The sequence below is a fragment of the Temnothorax americanus genome, unplaced genomic scaffold, assembly GCF_048541705.1.
Source record: "Temnothorax americanus isolate GAGA-0224 unplaced genomic scaffold, ASM4854170v1 Scaffold88, whole genome shotgun sequence".
NCBI lineage: Eukaryota > Metazoa > Arthropoda > Insecta > Hymenoptera > Formicidae > Temnothorax > Temnothorax americanus.
This window is the reverse complement of record NW_027509811.1, coordinates 71,359-95,000: the sequence shown is the minus strand read 5'-3', so window position 1 is coordinate 95,000 and position 23,642 is coordinate 71,359. Positions and strand designations below refer to the sequence as shown.

Here is a 23,642-nt window from a genome sequence, read left to right as displayed (position 1 = left end):
AGTGAAGCCGCTTCGCATCTCGTCTCAAAAATAGTGGCGCCCAATTCCAGCATTTTGCTCGCGACTGCGCGCGTTCGCGTGTATGCTCCGTTCGGCCGCTACGTGATCGTTCGCGCGCTCCTAGATCAGGGTTCCGTGACGACCTTGATGACCGAATCGCTTGCTCAATGCCTACGCCTACCCAAATTAAAGCGCTCCGTCTCTGTTACCGGGGTAGGCGACTCGCGGTACGCCATCCGCCATGCGGCTCAAATTACGATAACCCTGGCGTTTAGCGACGGCCCTGCCTACTCGTCCACCGCGCTTATCCTTCGGTCCCTGACTAAATATGTCCCTAGCCGGACCAAAACCACGTACCAGTGGCACCATGTAGCCGGTCTCCAATTGGCTGACGACTCACTCATGAGCTCGGATCCGATCGACTTGATTATCGACGCCGACTTATTCGGCCTGCTCGTTCTCGAAGGTGTTCGCAAGGGGTCCGTCAACGAGCCCACGGCTCAAAAAACAACTCTCGGCTGGATAATCTCCGGCCCTATTTCCCCAGCCCACACGAGCGTACCTACCTCTCTCCCGACGCATCACGGCGTCGTCCACGAGGATCTCGACGTCGCTTTACGTCGGTTCTGGGAACACGAGGAGATACCTCCGGAGACTCATCTAAGCCCGGAGGACCGTCAATGCGAAGAGCATTTCCAAGCAACACATTCCCGCACGCCCGAAGGGCGCTATGTCGTCAGGCTATCCGTTCAAGAACGGAACGCCGACCTTGGGCGAGTCTCGCCCCGCCGCTCTCGCCAGCTTTCTTCGTTTGGAACGCCGTCTCCAGCGGGAACCTGCCCTCGCGGCCGAGTACCGCGATTTTCTCGATGAATATGAGCGGCTCGGTCACATGATAAAAGCACCTCCGCTGGCGTCACGCGAGAGCTCCCAATCATATTACATACCTCACCACGCCGTCATGCGGGACAGCAGTGCTACTACTCGTCTACGCGTGGTCTTTAACGCTTCTAGCCGCACCACGAACGGCACGTCCCTGAACGATCACCTTCTGATCGGCCCTAAACTCCAGCGCGACTTAGCGGCCGTTATCCTTTCATGGCGTCAACACCGCTATGTCTATACAGCCGACATCGCCAAGATGTATCGGCAAATCCGCCTCCATGCCCTCGATGTCAACTACCAGCGCATTCTTTGGCGCCCATCCCCTCTCGATCCTATAATTGAGTACCTCCTCCTCACCGTTACGTACGGCACCGCCGCCGCCGCGTACATCGCGCTACGCGTTTTAGAGCAACTTGCCAAGGATCATGGAGCTCAGTTCCCCCTAGCAATCCCGGTTCTACGGGACAAGACTTACGTTGATGACTGCGCCTTCGGCGCGGATGATCTTATCCTCGCCCGTTAGACGCGCGATCAATTAGTCGGCCTCCTCGCCAAAGGCGGCTTCCGGCTTCGCAAATGGGCAAGCAACTCACCCGACCTTCTCTCTGATATCGACCCCTCAGATCACGGACTCGCGACTCAAAAAACCTTGCAGGACCATGAGCCAAGTTTTAGGTATCGTCTGGATCCCGCGCTCGACAGCTTTCAGTTTCGCGTAGCAATCCCTCCTTCGCCCGGCGGCACTAAACGCGCCATTATTCTGTCGACCATCGCGAAATTCTTCGATTTCCTAGCGGCTGGGCCGCTCCCGTCGTCATAAAAGCGAAGATCCTTTTGCAGCAATTATGGTTACTCAAATGCTAATGGGACGATGAAATCCCCCGCGAACGTCTAGACCATTGGCTCGAATACTATAACCAGCTCTCATCTCTAGACGCTATTCGAATACCGCGTTGGACCGGGCACGGCTCTCACTCAATGCATAGTACCCTTCACGGCTTTTCTGACGCCTCGATCAAAGCTTTCGCCGCCGCCGTATACCTACGTATTGTCAATTTAGACGGCTCAACTTCGGTCACTCTCCTTATCGCAAAATCTAAAGTTGCCCCTCTTAAAACGATGACCATCCCCCGCCTTGAATTACGCGCCGCTCACATGCTCGCCCGGTTAATCCGCTACGTTCGTTCTGCCCTTCAAATGCAGAACTTTGCGTGCTTCTGTTGGATAGACTCAGAAGTCGTGCGAGCCTGGATAAGTCAATCTCCATCTCGATGGAAGACTTTCGTTGCCAATCGGGTTGCCGCAATTCAATCGATTCTCCCGGACGCGTCATGGCGCCACGTCCCGACGCAAACAAATCCCGCCAACTACGCCTCCCGAGGCCTCGCTCCAAACGAATTAGCCAAGCACAGCCTTTGGTGGTCCGGTCCTGTCTGGCTGAAACAGCCTCCCGAATGCTGGCCGACTCCCCGCATCCCGGAACCGCCATCAGACAATCTCGAAGAGCGCCCGGAACGCTGCCTCCACGCGCTTCACACCTCTCCCGGCTGGGACCTCCCCTCGCGCTTCTCATCATGGCCCAAACTCCTACGCGTTACCGCTTATCTATACTGATTCTCAGCTAGGTGTCGGCCTTCCAAGCGCAGCGAAGGGCCCTCAACGTCTTTACGCGCGGGTGAGATCAACCAAGCCAAACTTCATTGGCTCAGAACTATGCAGGCAGATACGTTCCCCCGAGAGCTTTCGCATTTGACCGATCGAAAACCGATACCGACCGCCAGTCCTTTAGCTTCACTTAATCCCTACCTGGATTCCGATGGGCTTATCCGCGTCGGGGGTCGGCTTCGTCGCGCACGCCTCCCCAACTCGACTAAAAACCCCGTCGTCCTGCGAACGCACTCACTCCTAACACTCCTTATCGAGCATCATCACATGAGAACGCTGCACGCCGGCTCGCGACTCACCCTCGCTTCCCTGCGAAGTGAATTTTGGATCCTCCGCGCTTGAAGTACCGTTCGCTCCGTGCTCCACAAATGCGTCCGCTGCGTGCGAGAACGCGCCGAAATACCGGTCGAGCTCATGGGTGATCTACCCGATGCTAGAGTTAACCGCGCGGCTAAGGCGTTTGCTCACACCGGTGTCGATTATGCAGGTCCGATCGCCACCCGAACCGCGTCCGGACGCGGACACCAATCTAAGAAATCATACGTCGCTTTATTTGTCTGTCTAACGACAAAGGCTGTTCATTTAGAGCTCGTTAGCGATTACAGCTCCTTTGCTTTTCTAGCAGCCTACCAACGCTTCGTCTCCCGCCGCGGACTACCGCACTCTATGTACTCCGACAACGGAACCACCTTTCAAGGTGCCGACCGCGAGCTTTCCGCAGCCTACGCCAAAGCGATTCGCGATCCGAACGTCATAAATCTACTCGCCACCGACCAAACAGCCTGGCATTTTGTGCCCCCGGCTGCGCCACATTTCGGTGGCCTCTGGGAAGCTGCCGTCAAAAGTATGAAACATCATTTGAAACGCTCTGTCGGCGTTATCTCCATACTTTTACTTTCGAGGAAATGACCACACTTCTCTGCCGGATTGAAGCTTGCCTAAATTCGCGCCCCATTGCACCCGTTTCCGACGATCTCGACGATTATCAAGCCTTGACGCCTGGTCATTTCCTCGTCGGCGCCGCTCTTATTTCACCGCCCGAGCCCAGCGTGCTCAATCTCAACGAGAACAGGCTATCTCGCTGGCAAATGATCCAACGGTTAACCGAGGTTTTCTGGAGGTGCTGGTCAAGCGACTACTTGCTCACCCTTCAGCAGCGCCCGAAGTGGCGTGTCGCACAGCGACTCGCGCGAGTCGGCCAGATCGTGCTACTACGCAACCCCTTGGCCCCTCCGAGTCATTGGGAGCTCGGTCGCATCACGGCCTGCCATCCAGGCCCTGACGGCTTGACCCGTGTGGTCACCGTCAAGACGAGCCGTTCCGAATACAAAAGGCCGATCGTTAAACTAAGCTTTCTTTCCGTTGAAATTAACAAAGCCGAGTCGTGTGAGTCCGCCACGGCGGGCGGCACCGCCAAATAACGCTCACCTCTTGTGCACAGTGTAAAATAAGGGAAAGTGAACTGTATAGCCCAGCGCTTTCTGCGGTTTTGTCATTTTCGAATGTTAATTCGAGGCGGGCGGTATGTTCGGGATCGCCGTGTTAGGAACTATATTCGCGAAGCTCGTCAACAATCTTCCCCCTCGTACCACGATATCTACATCGTCGAGATCACGCTCACCGAGCATCTTCTCAAAACACCGATCCGATCGGCCGCCGCATCGATCACGCACCTCCGGTATGACCGCCTAAGTCTTGTCAATACGCTCTCACCGCGCTCGGCCTCAGTTCGCTGCCGAATCCCGCGCTATACGCGTCTTTTGTAAACGGCAGCGCCGTCGTGGTCGAGCTTGTAACGCGCCGAATCACCGGCTCTCAATAAAAGAAATTAAGGTGCAATTTAAACGAGTGTAAAAGTCATTCCGCCTTGGCGGACGAGCCTTTTGCTAAGGCTGTATCAACTGTACAACAAACAGTGTTGATATCCATAAGAAAAATGTTTAGGGGAATAATAATAAGTGTTGTTCCATATTTTATAACTTTAAAAACTATATATAGAGTAAATATATATATATATATATATATATATATATACAGCGTTTTTTTTCTATTCCTATATCGCAGCCTCTACGTGCTAGCATATGACTCGAGCACTCTAATCTTATATCTCTATGTTTTAAACAGACCACGTATATCACAAGTAGGTATTAATTATTTAATTTGACAGATTTAAAAAAAAGCAAAACAGATAATATTATGTTGTTCAAATAATGTACCCGCAATTTGGCGAGAAATGCTTTTATAGAATCTGTTGGTCCGCTCACGATAAAATTAGAGGAACTATTGTAACAAGCTACATCAATATCCGAAGGACATATATTTCTTATAGTTTCAAGATCAAGATTAATTTCAGCCATGGAACCATTAATTATTTTCGATTCATGAACTGCTAAACCGATGAAATATGCCGACAGAATCGTTTCTTCGGCCGTTAAACATCCATCGGCATATCCACAGACTAGTTCACCAATGGAATGACCAATTATAAAATCCGGAACTATACCAATGGATGTTAAAAGATCGACTATTCCAATCTGTAATATAAATATATTATACTATACGTATAAAAGAAATATCTTCCCATTTGTTTTAAATAAAAAAGAATTATAAAATAAAAATTTAATCATATTTGATACCTATATACAAAATATATTTATGAAGTTTAAACAAAAAGTTTTCCTTTTTTACCTGCAGTCCAACGAGTGCTAAAAATAAATTAATGATATTGTTGGAAATATTTTTATTATCACTTAATAAAATATCTGTAAGAAATATGCCATAAGATCTCAAAACAATATCACATTTCTGGACTGCCTTGGCAAATACTGGGAATTTCATCAGAGCTCGACCTGCTAAAGTTTTAATAGAAATTTTCAAATCCGTTAGCTTTAATATACAAATATGTATATGCACGCGCGCTTACGAACACACCACACTCACTCATTTTAGACCATTGAGATCCTAGTCCAGAAAATATAAAACAAATTGGTCGCTTCATATATTGATGCCCTATTTTATTAATTGTATCATAAAATTTTTTAGATCCAGTTATCATGTATCCTCTATAAAGGTGACCTTCTATGTTATCATTATGAATATGGTGTAATAGAGCGATGTATTCTGTATCTATAGTTCGACTTCGTACCTGCACATTCAGTATAAAAAAATATTTAGACGCCCCATCTTTTCGTAAAATAATTTTACATAAAAAAGAAAATTGTTATCATTTTATCTTGCAAGATAAGTATTTCTAATAAAATACTTTCTTATTACTTAATTCACTGAACAAGATATTTTGATTGTTTGGATATTTAATTTTAAAAATTTCTTTGAACAACTGTAAAAAAACATAATTGTTTTTTTTTTAACAATTATGTTTGCAAAAATATTTTTTAAGCTCTATGTAAGTATATAGTAAGTAAGTTAAGATTGTCTTAATTATCTATTATATTTTTAATATAGGAATATATATAATACAAATAAATAAATTTCTTATTACAAAAATTAAGAAAAAAACAAGAGTAAAGATAGTAGATATTTTTTTGGTAAGTTATCGGCACAATTTTAATTTATAGTTATAAATATGTCCACTGTGTGTATCTCGAATTATATACATCTGTAACTGTTAAATCTTACCTGTATCTGTATTCTTTTAAGCTAAAGCTAAAACTTTATTTCATATGTTTAAATTAGTATTAACAGTCAACATATTTCTATGTTAACAAACATTGCTAAAGTTAGAAATTATTGTTAAAAAATAAATAATTAAATTATTGGTTTAATAATCCAGATATTGGTTCTAATAATAATACAATTGAATGAACTACTTATGTGTTTGGCACCCTGTGATAGCACTTTAATTGAAGCAACAGCTTTTTTTTCTCAGTGTGGTTCGAGAGAACTCTCTCATTCTGTTAATTCGAGGATATTTTTATTCTTCTTCTAATAACAGCGGATAAAACTTTTCGAAAGTTCTTAGACTATGTAACAAGTATAAGTTAAAATATTAATTTCTATCTTTACTTTCAAGAAATATCCTTAAGAAATTCTTTTTTATTAACAATAATTATAATTGTGTAATTGCTGTATGGATTACAATAAATAACTATTAATAAAATAAAGAAATATTTTCCCTGATTACAGAAAGAAAAGTTATGTTCAAACATTTTGTTACAAATTTATTTAAAAATGTTTATAACTTGCATAAATGAACATTATGTCATCAATCTACCTCATAACCGATAACTGTGATGTTTATTCCGTCTTGTATACACATATTGATTGTAATCTTCTTCTTAACCCTTTAAGGGCCTGTGTACATAATCATGTACATTAAAAAAAAGTATAGATTTAAACTTTAACCAACAACAAAGAACTAGAAAAAAAACTCTTCAGGGATGTCTTTTAAGACTATCTTATAAATTATAACATTTTACTCCAACGGAATTGATGTGAAACTAAATAAATGATTGCAGGTGTATAATTTATAATATCTAATAATAACAATATTGTTAAGTAATGCAAAAAATAAATATAAAACTTAAACCACTTTTAAAATAAATAAAATAAGATAGTATAATATTTGCTTACGTCATCTAAAATGATTTTAACAGCATTCTCCGTCCGTCCAGATACGATTACAAGTCTGGATAAGTCGTCATTCGGTGCTCCATTATTGATTTTTTGTTTAGGATTCGATTTTAATAATATGTGGCAATTAGCTCCTCCAAATCCAAAGGAATTAATACCTACATAACCACCCTCCCATTCTGTTGGTTCAGTGACAATCTTTATTCTTCCTTCGATAATAGCAGTTAACTCTTTTCGCGGACACTTGAAGTGTATAGTAGGCGTAATTATACCAGTTTCCATCGCTAACAATATCTTCAAGAAATTAAATTCCTTTGTTAACAGTAATTCTAATTGTGTGATTGTTGTAAATTATTATAATGAATAACCCAGATAGCACAGATGATCGTTATGAAAGGATTTCACGAATCCTTTTTGAGTTCATGACGATCATCTGTGCTATCTGGAAAGTCTAATAACGATATGAGAAAATTTAAATTGTTACAATTGCAGTTTAAGCAAATTTTATATTTAAATGTTTTATTACACATATTAACCTTTGCAATTTGGCAAAGGCCACTGGCGGGTTCGGAGTGTCCAAGATTCGATTTTATCGAGCCCATCAATAAAGGCGTGTTTCTTTTAGCACATAAAGCCTGGTCAATAGACGTAATTTCCGCAGGATCACCCACTGTGGTACCAGTTGCATGAGCCTCCATGTAAGATAACTCACTAGGTGAGATTCCACATTCTTCGTAAAACTCTTCCAACAACATTTTTTGCACTTTGAATGATGGAAAAGTGATACCTTCTTCTTTAAAGCCATCGCAATTTGTTTTACCGTATACGAAGGTCGCATATATTCTCTTTGCATTTTTTGCTTTTTGCAGATACACCACTGTCATTGCATCGCTACGCATATATCCAGAGCCTGCCTCATCAAAGGGTCTACAATAACCATCAGAAGACAGAACCCCTGAAAGAAATTGATCCTAATAAACCAAATTCTTCCAGTTTTGATTTTATTGCTGGCATGCAGAAATATGCGATAAGCATTGGTAAAATAAACATTACGGGCAAAGTAAATTTTATTCATATTTTTATTTTACTTAAGGACGCGAATATAAACATGTATATCTTTCAGTTGTAGAGATACATTACGATATTAATATTAATTGTTTTAATTTTGCATCATTAATTAAAACGGAAATATCAGTAATTTAAATACTTTTACTTTGATAAATAAAATTAGACAAATATATAAATATATATTGTCAGTATATTATAAAGTACAGTATTATTCAAGTATATATATACCAAGGCGATAAAATCCAAAATTTATGTAAGGATGGAGGCATAGATTGGCGGTAGCAACAATAGCGGCGTCACAGTTTCCAGATCGGATCATATTGTAAGCCTCTGTCATGACAAAATGGCTTGAGCTACATGCACTATCAAGATTAAATGATGGTCCAGTAGTGCCGAGCCAGTAAGAAATTCTGTTTGCCACAAAAGATCTATTGCACCAATATGATATTCCACTGATCTAATTACAACACATAAATTTTTTTTAATGCTTGAAATATTAGAATGTATAATATTAGAATACTATTAATAAGTTGTATCTTTATTTTTTAGACTATTTGTAACTATTTGCACAAATTTTTATTTTACGTATTAAGGAGATAGATTTCCAAATTTTTAACAAGAATTTTATAGTTACGGTTCTTTTATGTACATTTTTATTAACATTATATAAATTAATTAGATTATTGAATATATCATACATACGGGTTTAGAAAAGATAGAATAGCTTTGTGTATCAGCGCAAATTCCTGTAAAAACACCCGTTCTTGTTCCCTGTAATTCTTTAGGATTGACACCTGCATCGATAATTGCTTCGTAAGTGTGCTCTAGTATCATTCTCGCCATAGGATCCATCATATGAGCTTCCGTAGCGGGTATATTAAAAAATTCTGGATCAAATTTCTCTACATTGTTAATCTTACCGATTCGATGAGGCATGTTGAACACTGGAAAAAAATACTTATTAGATCCAAGAAAATATTTTTTCACATAGTACCAATGGCTTATCTATATCTATACTATTATATAAAATCCTTACGGGTGGTGTATGTTTGAACGTTAATAACTTAAAAACTATTGGACCGAATTTTTACAACAAGTATATAAATTAGGGGTAGAATTTTCTGGAATGTGCTATAGGGTGTGTATTTTTTTGTTACCGATTTTCTGGAAACCGATTTTTTTAATTTTTCTAATTTTTACGGGTAAAAGAATTAAAAAAATTGGTATACAGAAAATAGATAACAAAAAACTATACACCCTATAGCACTCCCCGGAAAATTCTATCCCTATTTTATATGGGGTAAGGATTTCTGGGGATTTATATGGGGTATAGGATTTCTCCTAGGGCTTAGGATCGACTGACTCGTGTGCAACGGCTGTTCACACGAAACCCTTCTCCACGTCAGTCCTCCAGGGCCTCGCTGGAGTATTTTCTACTACCACCAAGATCTGCACCGACGGCGGCTCCAGGCAGGCTCGCGCCCAGACCCTTCTGCGCACACCGCCGCGACCCTCCTACTCGTCAGGGCTTCGTGGCGGCGCCGGCGCGGCAGAGAGAGCGAACTCCGAACCACCGGCGCGACGACCGCCCCACTTGCCGCTGACGGCAGAGTATAGGCTCGACGCTTCAGCGCCATCCATTTTCAGGGCTAGTTGCTTCGGCAGGTGAGTTGTTACACCATTACATTAAATTTAAAACCAACATACATTTGTATGTTTGAACGTTTTTAACTTAAAAACTATATTGGACCGAATTTTGGCCACAAGTATATGAAATAGGGGTAGAATTTTCCGGAGAGTGCTATAGAGTGTGTAGTTTTGACGTAGAACTACGTCTCTATCTATACTATTATATAAAATCCTTACGGGTGGTGTATGTTTGAACGTTAATAACTTAAAAACTATTGGACCGAATTTGTATTAAAACCATATAAAATAGGGGTAGAATTTTCCGGGGAGTGCCACTATGTGTATAGTTTTTTGTTACCAATTTTCTGGAAACCGGTTTTTCTAATTTGTCTAATTTTTTGGGAAATAATTCGCCGAATTTCGAAGAATTATAGATCAAACAGGGGTAGAATTTTCCGGGGAGTGCTATAAAGTGTATAATTTTTCGTTACAGATTTTTTTGGAAACCGGTACGGAAATTTTTTCCATTTTTCGGGAATTTATTGACCGAATCTTAAAGAATTGTATATGAAGTAAGGGTAGAATTTTACGGGGAGCGCCATGATGTGTATAGTTTTTGTTACCAATCTTTCTGGAAACCGGTTTTTTTTAATGTTTCCAATTTTTCGGGAAATTGATTAAATCTCAAAGAATTGTATATGAAGTAGGGGTAGAATATCCCGGGGAGTGCTATAAAGTGTACTATTTTTTGTTACCGATTTTTTTGGAAACCAGTTTCGAATGACCGAATCTCAAAAAATTGTACATAAAGTAGAGGTTGAATTTTCCGGGAAGTGCTATAAAGTATTTAATTTTTTGTTACCGATCTTTTTGGAAACTGGTATCAAAAGTTTGACGAATTTTTCGGGAAATAATTAATCAAATTTTAAAGAATTGAATATAAAACAAGGGTAAAATTTCTCGGGGAGTGCTATAAACTGTATAGTTTTTTGTTACCGATTTTTTTGGGAACCGGTATCTTTTTGGAAATCGGTTACGAAATATTTCCAATTTTTCAGCAAATAATTGAGTGAAAGGGAGAGGGGGAGAGAGAGAGAGAGGGAGGGATTGATTGATTGATTGATTGATATATTTATATGCCCGAGCATAAGCTAAAGGGCAAGAACAGTAAACAAACTACAAAAAAATATAAGCATTACTTCCGCATACATCACTAAGTGAGTAACATAATGATACTTAAAATTAACTTAAAAAAAACTAAAAATAAAACTAAAACTAAAACTAACCCTAATACTAAACCCAGCAAGTACGACCCGACCAGTACACGAACTAACACTCAAATTCAGAAGAGAACAGATGAGCACGAAGAAGACTTTTAAAGATTGAAAACGAAGACGCCGATGTAATTTGAACAGGAAGAGCATGCCAAAAATAGATGGACGAAAGATGGAAGGAGTTCCTGTAGGTAGTTGTTCTATGTAAGGGAATGTGGAAAACATGAGAAGAAGTGGTCAGTCTGTCAGATCTTCTTAGTAGTGGATCAAGTGGGGTGAAAAGTTCACGTAAATACACAGGCGAATTCATGTAAACAATACGATACATTTGACACCCGATGAAATACAGCTTTCTGTTCTCGACCGAAAGCCACCCCAGACGACGCATAAACGGAGTTATGTGCTCATCTCGCCGCAAGTTATAGATAAATCTGACACAGCAATTAACCAGCTTCTGTAATTTATTATTTATTTCACTACTCAAGCCGTGATAAACCAGGCAGCAATAATCAATATGGGGTAGAACCAGAGTCATAACAAGCTTGATCCTCAACTCAGTGGAGAGAGAATTCTGGTTAAATCTTAACTTGTATAAAGCACCATGGACCTTCTGCGAGACAAATAAGATATGTTTTCTCCAAGATAGATCAGACTCGAAAAAGACTCCCAAGTTCTTCACCTCACTCACATATGGTAAGGGTATCTGATTAACCATTATCGGTGGAAGAAGATTGAGATCTATATTGCCAACATTGGCCCTGCTGCCAAATATAATCACCTTAGACTTAGCAGGATTCAGATTAAGACCATTCTCCTTTGCATAATTAAAGATGGCATTAGCATCCTGAGAGATTAGCTTAAGATTGTGAAGTAGATCGGAGAGTAGACTTAGGCGATATATCTGGATATCATCAGCAAAGATCATATGCTCAGAGTAGTTCAAGACTTTACCAATATCGTTGATGTAGAGGGAGAACAATGGAGGACCAAGTACAGATCCCTGAGGCACACCACTAAGCATCAACAACCAAGCCGAAAGACATCCCGCATCATCCACCACAGACTGAGAACGGCCTGTAAGATATGAATATAACCATAAAAGAACTGAGTCTGAGAATCCTAAGATCTTGAGTTTAATAAGAAGTCGAAGATGCGGGACCGTATCAAACGCCTTACTGAAATCAAAGAGAATCATGATCACAAGAAGGCCATTGTCGATTGCCTAGGAGGGAAAGAGAGAGAGAGAGAGAGAGAGAGAGAGAGAGAGAGAGAGAGAGAGAGAGAGAGAGAGAGAGAAAGAGAGAGAGAGAGAGAGAGAGAGAGAGAGAAAGGTAAGTTTTAAAATAATAATTAAACATATTGTGTATAATTCGTCTACGATGAAGATAGTATATAATAACGTGTGTGTTCGTAATTTCTTTGTTCTCCATGATTGGGATATGACCAAGTTAAAGATGACAACTAAGAGAAAAAGAAGAAAAGTTGAGAGAGACAGAAAAAAAGAAAAAGAAAAAAACATAGAGAACAAGAGAGAACAAGAGACAACAAGAGAGAACAAGAGAGAACAAGAAAGAGAGAGGTATATAGATAATAGGTATAGAAAGATAATAGGTATATGTTAAAAATTTTGTATATAAAAATTGTACGTATTTTTTTTCGAGGCTTTTAATTAATTATTAAAAGTGTATTTATATCGTTGCAAAAAACATGAAATTAAGGAGATCCTGCAGCCGTATGATTTACCGACATTATCGTTATTAGATGGATCTTTTAATTGGCTTTATAGAATTGCAAAAATTGTTTACAGAATTAAAGTCCGCACAAAAATCTAGGGTGCAAAACGCGATTTTATATCAAAAGCACCAAAAAATTAAAAATATTACTTATTGGGGCACATACGCAGCTGTCACCTGACGACAATATTTGCTTAAAACAAAAATTCTACAGTTTATACGTACATAATGTTTATCATCCACCCTTGGGAAAACATGTAGAAATAATATCGTGTAAGTAGAAGTAAGATTCAATGCGTACAAAAAAAGATCCATCTAATAATTATTTTAGTAATGCAAATACGGATGCAGGATGACAAGAAGAGCAGCAACAGTAGTTGCCGGATCTTGCGTAAGATGGCGAGCAATCGAAAAAAGGACAGATGTCATTTCGTTAGACAAAGACAGATATAGGGAAAACAAAATTAGAAAGGTTGACATTATCGACATCGAGGAAGTTCGCCAGTCACTGCAGGATCCCCTTAATTTAAATAAAGATTTTTCTGAACCAAGACATTTGAAAGTCATGTTGTTATGTATATATCGTTAAATTTTTCTTAATGTGTTATTATTACAGAGCAATAGCTTTGTAAATGTTGTTTTGTGTAATGATATAGAAAAAAGCTACATAAATGGCGCGTGCGTAGCGCGCGCTTGTAGTGTTTTAATCACTAGTCTATTACCTAAGTGAATTTATTTTTTATCAAAGAATTGAGGCCTCTTTTCGATGCCGATTGGTTCTATCAAGTGTATGAAGTTAGCCTCCCTTTTTTTGAAATTCATATTTTTGAAAATTGTTCCAGGTTGTTCTGACTTTGTACTACATTGTTTCAAAACGATTTTCCTTAATTCCCAACAGTTTTTTAATAAAATAAAAAAAAAACAATTTTTTTTGGCTGGCCCCCCTTTTTTCGAAAACCTATTTAACACAATTTTAACTATATTATTATTATTATTATTATTATTATTATTAATGTTAATTATATTAACTATATGTATTCTATTTTTAATAATGCTACAATAAACTGTTAAAAACATTATAAAGTCGTTTATAATAGATTAAAGTTTATTAGAGTGTTAAGAACATCCTATAGTGATATGCATTAAGTGCACGTTATATATATAAATTGTATTTTAACTCGTATTTTATTTATTATAAATTTTTAAGGGCAAAAATGCAAAATTGGGCTGTTTAGGGCACTACAGATGAGCTTACTGATTAAAAATCTCCTAAATTGAATAAGATTCATTCGATATTTTGGCTAAATTCTTCTTAATTTAATATATGATTAAACATGTTAAAATTTTACACGCAACAAAACATGTAAAACGAACTGCAGTCAATTGTGTCATTTTTATACGTTTATGCGTGTAGAAATAACACTCTTGGATTTACAATATAAAACTCGTTTATTTTACGCGATGAAAACACACCTATAGGCTTTTCTCTGCCCCACCGTCTCTGCCCCACAACGTGACGGCAACCAACTTCCTTAATTACATTATTAAGTCTATTATTAAGTCTATTTTGCGTAGAATATTCATGCACTCAAGATTCTCGTAACGTCCGGTAAACTTTGACGTCTGGGGTCGATATGCTATTTTCAGTAACTTCAATTGTATGTAAATAAACTGTTAAAAACGAATTTATTATAAAGTTGTTTATAATAGATTAAAGTTTATTAGAGTGTTAAGAACATCCTATAGTGGTATGCACTAAGTGCACGTTATATATATAAACTGCACTTTAACTCGTATTTTGTTTATTATAAATTTTTAAGGGCAAAAATGCAAAGTCGGGCTGTTTAGGGTACTACAGATGAGCTTGCTGATTAAAAATCTCCTAAATTGAATAAGATTCATTCGATATTTTGGCTAAATTCTTCTTATTACGAAAAAAATTACGAATAAGAAGAATTTAGCCAAAATATCGAATAAATCTTATTCAATTTACAATATTTTTAATCAGTAAACTCATCTGTAGTGCTCTAAACAGCCCGATTTTGCATTTTTGCCCTTAAAAATTTATAATAAATAAAATACGAGTTAAAGTGCTGTTTATATATACATATAATATATATATATATATATATATATTGAATCTGATTACATATTTATGCGTTATATTCCAGGACTGTACATTTCAAAAAACGTAAACAGTCCCGGAACATACCTCTGGACCTACATATATATATATATATATATATAACGTGCACTTAGTGCATAAAGTGCACTGCCACTATAAGAGCCCCTTAATTCGAAGTTTTAAGCATTTTCAAGCATGCATTTTTAGAATTTATTCAATATTTTTAAAAGCATCTCTCAGTTTGCTAGTTTTTTATAGCAACATTGAATTATAATAAATAACTAAGTAAGGCTTTGTAATGTAAAAGAAAAAACCTTAAACGGGCAATAAGAGCACAAGCGTGACGTAAAACCGCTAAACTTTATTCTCACAAGTCAAAATTAACGAACGAACGTTTCGACCCTTCTTTGGGGTCCTCCTCAGCGTAAATCTTACATATAAAAATTAATACAAAAGTGGTCTGACGTCGCAAACATACATACAGATAGTCTACCACCGTAAACAGCAAATCATCGCTGGTCAGTCAAGTTATGTGTGCACTCCGACACGTTCTAGAATATCGTCGCATAAAAATTTCCTGGTTGGAGCGCTGTCACCCATAGGGGCGGATATCGAGGTCGTGGAGGTTAGAGCGCTCGGAAGCTTGAAGTTCGTTCCTTCTTTATATAAGAGGTACGTGGACGATATTGCAATGGCAGTGCCTCTTAATGAATGCACTCACGTATTAGAAACATTCAACTCTTTTCACCCGAGATTGCAATTTACTATGGAAATCAGCGTGGGTGGCAAATTGAATTTTTTAGAGGAATTTTTTAGAAGCTTCACATAGGTGATCATTTGCAATTTGACTGGTTCCACAAACCCTCTTTTTCCGGAAGATATTTAAATTTCCTTTCTTAACATCCATTGTCATCGCGGAGTGTGGCGAGTTTCGTGCGTGTAGTGCGTCGTGTGTGTCGTGATGTGACAGCTCGCGTCGTGTCGCGAGGTTAATCGTCCCGCGTCGTGTCGCAAGGTTAATATTATTATTAATGTGATCTCTCATCATTATTATAAATATAAAATTGTTTAATTCTGAATTTCGGTCGCGTCACGCAAGGATCGAAGTGCCACGCGAAATATCAGAAAATAATTATACCAATACACCACCACCATCATCAATTGCAAATGAGTCACATATTTTATCTACAGCCAATATATTGGCTAAATACAATCCCTCGACTGCACTACATGATGGAAATAATTACACCAATACACCACCACCATCATCTCTTTGTACATTACCATCAACAAGCCATTCTAATGATCCAGTTGCAATTCAGAAGCTTCAAGCGAAAATGGGGAAGGAAATGAAGATATTGGAATTGGAATATTTTCAAGAATTCCAAATGACTTAATAAGTAACTGTTTCTAAATGTTACAAATTTTATACAACGCAATTGTAAAAGTAGTTACAAGTTCTTTTACTATTATTATTAAATTGTAAATCATTACATAACGAGCCCCTGATTGTATATTCTTTCTAATAAATTCTAATCGCATGAAATATTTGATTTCTGATTTATAATCTAAGATTTATATTTAAAAATCTGAAAAAAATATAAAATTATACAGAAGTTCCGAAAATATAGATATATTATATATTCTGAAAAATTATATAAAAAATTCTGAGAAAAATTTTCACCAGGACTATAAAATTTTTTTCAGAACTTTTCATGTAATTTTTCAGAATTTTTATATAAATTTGGCGTTGAAAATAATGTGTTACACTCATCGCTGCACTGGAAAAAAATAGTTAGATCCAAGAAAATATTTTTTCACATAGTATCAATGGTCTTATTTACTTAATATATTTACTTAATTTTTTTTTTTTTTTTTTAAGTAAAGATATTTAATTCTAAATATATATATATATATATATATATATATATATATATATATATATATATAAATATGTGATTATATTAAGTAAATAAAGCCATTGGTACTATGTGAAAAAAAATTTTCTTGGATCTAACCACTTTTTTTTCAGTGTGGGGGGAACGTATATTCTAGATAGCAGATGAAGGGTCAATAGAGGTTTATAATTAAACCTATTTTGCTAGCTTTAGCTCCTAATATAAATCAACCTATTTTAACGCTAAAAACAGTAAAAAGGGAAATTTGAGACAGCGTTAGAATCAAAGTAGGAGCAAATTATATCATTATAATTGAGCCTATCTTTACATCTTAGCTCCTACTAAATTTTAGAATTAAAGGTTTAATGAAGGGTCAAAATTTCGACTCGGGATGAAGCAAGCTCGCGGCGCGGCAATCAATCGAGATAAAATCTGTAGAATTAAAAGTTTAAAAGAGGAGTTAATAAGTATAATATTATTAAAATAGGTTTTATTAGCTGTGGAATATATCTCAATGTCAAAGCAGCATTAAAATTTTGGGAGCATTGTAGCTTCAAAGTAGTATTAAAATAAAATGTATAGAATTAGAGGTTTAAAAAAGAAGTTAATAAGTGTAATATTATCAAAGTAGGTTTTCTCTAGATTATAGAGCATTTAAGTAGGTGCAAACTATCCTTAAGAATGTCAAAGTAGTATCAAAATTTCGAGCACTCTGTCAGAAAAAGGGCACGGTCATCGGTTTGATTGATCGAGTATTTAAGCTGTCGCACCTGAGATTTCATAAAAAAAAAAAAAAAGATTTTTTATTGTAATTTTTTTTAATTATAATATTAGAAAAAAATTTGTTAAAATATTTTCTAACAAATTGATTAATCTCGATCCAAGGGTGTTATTTCTACACGCATAAACGTATAAAAATGACACACAATTGACTGAAGTTCGTTTTACATGTTTTGTTGCGTGTGCAATTTTAACATGTTTAATCGTATATTAAATTAAAAGTCAATACGTTTAACCGTGTTAAATGACGTAATTTAACGGCAAGAAATATGTAAAAAATGTTTCAGTAAAATAACACACTTGGATATGCAGTACAGCAAATAAATATGTGGAATGCGTTTAATTAGCTGTTTCTTAAGGTTTTAAATCGTTGTTTGTATAATTGAAACCCAAATACGTTATTATCCACGTTGAAATGTGGCAATATGCTGTTTTATTTTTACAATTTCTTGATAACTATATGTAGAATGTAGACAAATCATTTCAGTCTTCATAAAAGTTCTTCCTAAATATGTAAAGAATTATTTGCACCAATTTTCATTAAATTCTTATTATTTTTAATACACTTTCGAAAGTTACATTACAGGTGTTTTAACATTTTTGCTATGTCGCCTGTGTATAAGAAAGAGATAAAAGTTAAATTTCAGTAATTAATTACTCGGCAACAATGCAGACAATTGTCTTCAACTTTAGCATAAACGTCAGATTCCCATATAGACGAATATTCTCCATAATTTTGAACTAATTCTTATCATTCTAATTTGAACAACTAATCTCCTTACATTGATACATTCTTGCACATTATAAGTGCCCACTCGGCATGTTATGTTGCTAAAATATTGAAATATTTCGTTAACATTTTATTTGTAACTATGCATTTAAAATAGCAACAAATTATTAAACGGCAATACGAGTCAGGCGCGGTACGTGGTGCGCAAATAAAGAAATTAATAGTTACAGAAGTGACGAATTACAATGTATATAATATTCCAACTTATAGCAATCATTTTACACGTTCCTAATTCAATCATTTTATAATGTATTTATATTAAAACGATAAGTGTAATACTATATACAAATAATAATTTTAAAGCATCAGTTGTTGCAATATTCAACATTTGACACTGTTGCAACATTAATATGTATATATATATGTAGAAGAGAATAATAAATAAAAAATAATGTATATGTAAAAGTAGAATACTATATAATACAAAAATAATAAAAGAAAGGAACAGTAATGTGCAATCTAATTGTGCTTTAACTTCGACTTTAGTTACTTATGTTAGATTGCTACTATTACTACTAGTTCTCATTGGTACGTATACATAATTCTGCACATTTGATTTCTTTTTTACATTTTACATTTACATATGATTTCTCTAAAAACAAATAATGGCGTCTTGTTTTAAAATGTATCTACTTTGCAAAAATAAAAGTACGATAAGCCGACCGAAAAATAAATAAATTTTTTTTGTAAAAAAACTTGGCGCTGCTAGACTTTGAAATTTAAACATTAAAATTTAAAAATGAGTACTAAGATTTTTGATTAAATAAAAAAACAATAAACATAATTTAGGGAAGAATGCGACAGGAGTAAAAAAGCAGCGCCAAGTTTCTTTAGAAAAGAAATTTATTTATTTTGTTTTAATTAAATATTTTTATTTTGTACTGTTAGTTCTTTAATTCTTTTTAATTAAAATAATTCTTTGTAATATTAAAAATTTGTTAAAGAGAATTAAGAAGCTATTACCACTTGGGTTGGAATATGAAGACCCTTAAATAGGAACATAAAGATACCACTTGGGTTTTATTTTTTTAAAGTAGTTGCACAACGAGATTATCTTTCAAAGCAATATACATATTTTCTTTACAATTGGTGCAATTTAATTTTAAGACTTCACATCTATTTTTGAAATACATGTCACTTGAGTTAAGTTAGGTAATATAATTTTATGAATGAAAAATAAAGCTACCACTTAGGTTGAATTTTTGAATTTATTAAAATACATTGCGTGTACTTGGCGCTTTTTTTTACCTTTCTTAAAAAATTAATTTTACGAAGTCATTAAAGCTTCGTCTCAGATAGATCTGGCATCGCAAAAATTTCAGCTGAGAGACGTGCTTCTTGAGGACTAAGTGTATCCCACGAATGCTTGCGGTGAAATGAAAATACGCCTGCGTGGTTTTCTTGCGAGTAGCTCAATTTCATGAGAAAAACACATCTGTCGAGATACTTTTAGCGGTAAATCGATAACATTAATATTCGCAATTTGCTGAGAAATTGATAGAATTAAGGGCATTTGGACCTTCTGACAAACTTTTACGCAATCAACATTATAGACATAAATTATGAAATTTGCGTTGAAATTTATATCAGAAAATATAAGATGTGAAATATTCAATCGACCAGCGAAAAGAGTAGGGGAACGCATACTCACTGATGTCTGTGCAGTAATACTTAAAAGCTCACAGAAAAATGATACATCTAGGAGCTCGATATTACAGTCTCGATAAACTTCTATTGCTTGCTGTTGGTTTATGGCCCTATCAGCAATCCAAATTTGCTCAATTTCAGTTTATCTTTTTCTCTGCTACTCTGTCAGCAGGTATTATATTTCAGGTAAGATAAGAATATTGAAATGTTATTATAAAATCAATTTTTTTACTGTGTGACAATCTTTTACCTCTGAATAATTTATTTTAATCTATATTTTGCAATTTGATTTTTGTATCAAATTAAAATACTACAAGATGCGCTATGCGCGCGCAATTTATTCTATATGCATGTGCTTGTATCCTGTATTAACACTTTTATGTATAAAATAGTATAAATTAATAAGATAAATAATACAAACAAAATACATAGTGTTTTATTTAAATAAAAAAATATATAATATAATTGCGCATCGCATCAAGTTGTATATTTTTCCTTAATTGTAATTAGAGAAATTGTCTTTATATAAAAAATAAACCAAAATAAATTTAACATCATGATAAGTATGTGTATACAATTATAATTGGAAATTTACTTTTTCATAAAAATTTATTTATCTTCCTCTGACGTATTTTGTTGTGATAATATCGTGATATGTGCATAAGATGGAACAACTTGTTTGACAAAAATATAGTCAAAATATTTTTCGCGCGGATAGTTACTCACATTATCTGAAGTAATTAAAGTGAGAGAATCTATCGACATGCGGATGAACGGCAACGATAAATTTTTAAAATGGACATTTTGTTGCGCATCCGCATAGAGTGTATCAGTTTAAATAGACAGTGTTGCACTGTTGCATATCAAATTATTGATATAATAATAGGCAAAGGCGCATATTATCGTATCGTATTATAAAATTAATACGCAACGATCATATGCTGCAAATATGCATCGTAATGATATGACGTAAATATGCAAACTTTACATACTTTTTTCGGGAATCTCGTTCGGGATTGATACATTGTATTATTATTTAATAGTATTAATAGTATTAATAACATATATTTATACGCAAATTTCTGCAAAACTATCCCTATTTGCAGCTGACACCATTAATAGTATTAAAGTGTACTTCGGACCTTGTTACCAAAGTGTTGTCTTCTACATCTTTCTTTACAACGTTTATAATAACATATAACGCATTCCGTTTTAACATTGATGTTGTAAGTTAATGGCTTACAGAGCATCCGTTAAATAGGATTAATTTGTCTGTCAAATATATTTTCATAGCAAAAAGTATTTTAATATTTACGACAATAGTAATACAGAAAGGTAATAAAAATTGGCAGGTGAAAAAGTTATTGATGGAGCTTCAACATATACTAAACGAATTAAGGGATAAAAACGAAATTGCTATTGCAGAAAAATATAGTTGTATCGCTAATCGTTACACGATTGCGCTTGCGAGTAAGGCAATGTTTGTTGATTTTTGCATGTAATTGAATTTTCAATTTAATATCTCACAATAAACTGTCAAGTGGAGTGAAATCGACTTTAGCATATTATAATTTTCATACATATATATATACTGCATTTATATGATGTATTTTATTGCATTGGCCTATTAAAACATTAATATTACGTATTTACATTAAATGGCAAATGTGCTTATAAATTGAATAAAATATAAAAATAGCTATTAATTTTGCAATAAAATTTGATTTTATTAAAAGATATATTTTATATCGTACACACATGTATACGGTATACATAAAATAATTTTATAATATTACTCCCTATTTATAACATTACACCCTACAAATTTAAATAACAATTTATTTACGCTTTTTAGCACTTGGAGTTTGTGGAATATTTGTTAGTATTATAGTTCAATTTTGGTCGAATTTGATTAATGTTGATGTACCGATGAATATATCTCACCAACGGTCACGTCATTTATTCATTATAACGGAGTATTTTGTCGATCAAGAGAAGTATTTCTATTTGATTTTGTTCCATGTGTGCGTAGGTTTTTCCATCGGAGCAACTGTAATGGTAGGAATAGGTGCAATGCTTATTACGTATCTTCAACATACCTGTGGAATGTTTAGAATTGCTAGGTAGGAATATAGATGTGAAAATTACCATATTATATAACGGTTCAATAATAATTAGGACTGTTATACAATTTATGTACAGTGTTATCTTTATATGTATAACATGGCAAAACATTTTTTGGTAAAAGTTTGTTTTTAGTTGAAGAATTGTGTCATTTAATAAATTGTTATATAATTGCGACACAACATTTGTAGCTATCGTATTGAACATGCAATGAGTATCGACATTTTACAAAACATTACGTTAAAAAATAAGATTTTGATGACCAAGGGAATAATTTATGCGGTCGACATTTACCAGCAAGCTATGAAGTTTGTATTTATGAAGTTTGTATTTACGTCAACAATATTCATGCAATACGTTTAATAATATTTTTTTTGTTTTGGAAGACTGTCTAGGCATTTGTTGTCCGCATTCGAGATACTAATGTTTTGCTTAATAACGTGTGGAGTGGTTTGTGTGAGCATCAACCTATTTCAAGTATGTTTTTGAATTTGTATAATAATGTATGAAAGCTGTCCCAAAGTTATTCATATTAATAATAATACTGTCTAATAAATGTGTCAAGAAATTGATTCCAAAAGTTTTTCAGATTGCATCGTCTGGAAATAATGTTGAGGAATTCTTATTTTCGTTTCTTCTTGTATTTGCTTGTGTCACGTATATGTTTATAGCCAACTATATCGGGCAGATTATATCGGATCATAATAATCACGTATTTTATACTGCGTAAGAAATATTTCATAAAATAGAATATGTGAAAGTTCATCTTTTAAGAGTTGTTTTATCAAAATAAAAATAAATTAATATTACTGTAAAATAAGTTGGCGTAAACACGAAGTTAACTAACAGAGATCTGTCTCAATTTGTCATTCATTATGCATATACAATTTTATAGGTACAATGTGCAGTGGTATAGAGCTCCAATACACATACAGAAGATGATATTGTTCTTGTTACAAAAACAAACCAAGGAGTTTACTTTGAGTGTTGGTAAATTATTTCATGCATCTATGGAATGTTTTGCTACGGTAAGATGATATAAAATATCTCAAAAGAGTATCATATTAAAAATAAATGCTATTAAAGGAAACATTTTTAATTATAGCTGGTTAAGACTTCGGTATCTTACTTTACCGTCATATATTCTACACGATGACGAAGCAAGTATGAATTTAATAACAACATAGTAAGAATATAATTAATGAAAAAGCAATAGTATTCATGCTTAGAAAATAGAAATATTAATTTTTGTTAAAAAAGCGCAGATATTTATTAAATTGTTAATAAAGATATAAAAGATTAAAATTATTCAAATCAAGGTATTATTATATCAAGTTTCTGCGATGCATTGAAATCGTGTATTTTTTTTACTGTATGTTAAATAAAAAAAACAAGAAAGTATATATATTTATTTTACTTTACTTCCAAATACGA

General features: G+C 35.3%; 4 protein-coding genes and 1 long non-coding RNA gene across 9 annotated transcripts in view; 3 read left to right on the top strand and 2 right to left on the bottom strand.

The window, feature by feature from the left end:
• Positions 1-1,408, top strand: part of LOC143907758 (uncharacterized) — a 2,649-nt gene extending 1,241 nt beyond the window's left edge. Inside the window, exons 2-3 of the mRNA XM_077424710.1 lie at positions 1-699; positions 755-1,408. The exon at positions 1-699 is cut by the window's left edge and continues 151 nt beyond it. Of these exons, the coding sequence (XP_077280836.1) occupies positions 1-699; positions 755-1,408 (1,353 nt within the window). The remainder of the gene's footprint in view (positions 700-754) is intronic.
• A 1,556-nt stretch (positions 1,409-2,964) lies between these two features.
• Positions 2,965-3,459, top strand: LOC143907757 (uncharacterized). Its single transcript, XM_077424709.1, has one exon. It carries the CDS (start codon positions 2,965-2,967, stop codon positions 3,457-3,459), a length of 495 nt encoding a protein of 164 aa, XP_077280835.1.
• Positions 3,460-4,576: 1,117 nt separating this feature from the next.
• On the bottom strand, positions 4,577-9,375 carry LOC143907751 (fatty acid synthase-like). 2 transcript variants are annotated; one of them, XM_077424691.1, is made up of 7 exons: positions 8,911-9,375; positions 8,437-8,665; positions 7,677-8,095; positions 7,141-7,434; positions 5,491-5,695; positions 5,239-5,399; positions 4,577-5,084 (listed from the first exon to the last, which is right to left on the bottom strand). In XM_077424691.1, exons 1-7 carry the CDS (start codon positions 9,142-9,144, stop codon positions 4,698-4,700), a joined length of 1,929 nt encoding a protein of 642 aa, XP_077280817.1. In that variant the 5' UTR covers positions 9,145-9,375; the 3' UTR covers positions 4,577-4,697. The 2 variants fall into 2 exon arrangements, with proteins under 2 accessions (XP_077280817.1, XP_077280816.1); XM_077424690.1 differs by having other exon boundaries at positions 4,578-5,084; positions 5,239-5,402; positions 8,911-9,372.
• A 10,363-nt stretch (positions 9,376-19,738) lies between these two features.
• LOC143907746 (uncharacterized) lies at positions 19,739-20,897 on the bottom strand. Its single transcript, XR_013259960.1, has 3 exons — positions 20,811-20,897; positions 20,089-20,246; positions 19,739-19,872 (listed from the first exon to the last, which is right to left on the bottom strand). It is a non-coding gene; the product is annotated as an uncharacterized LOC143907746 (long non-coding RNA).
• LOC143907740 (odorant receptor 9a-like) lies at positions 20,127-23,548 on the top strand. Of its 4 annotated transcripts, XM_077424678.1 has the most exons (10): positions 20,127-20,270; positions 21,191-21,310; positions 21,437-21,582; positions 21,940-21,962; positions 22,117-22,207; positions 22,400-22,516; positions 22,595-22,685; positions 22,798-22,934; positions 23,104-23,236; positions 23,314-23,548. In XM_077424678.1, the coding sequence occupies exons 1-10, from the start codon at positions 20,127-20,129 to the stop codon at positions 23,362-23,364; spliced, it is 1,053 nt and encodes a 350-aa protein (XP_077280804.1). In that variant the 3' UTR covers positions 23,365-23,548. The 4 variants fall into 4 exon arrangements, with proteins under 4 accessions (XP_077280804.1, XP_077280803.1, XP_077280805.1 ...); XM_077424677.1 differs by having other exon boundaries at positions 21,437-21,554; positions 21,940-22,207; positions 23,314-23,547; XM_077424679.1 differs by lacking the exon at positions 21,940-21,962 and having other exon boundaries at positions 21,437-21,554; positions 23,314-23,546.
• The last annotated feature ends 94 nt before the right edge of the window (positions 23,549-23,642 follow it).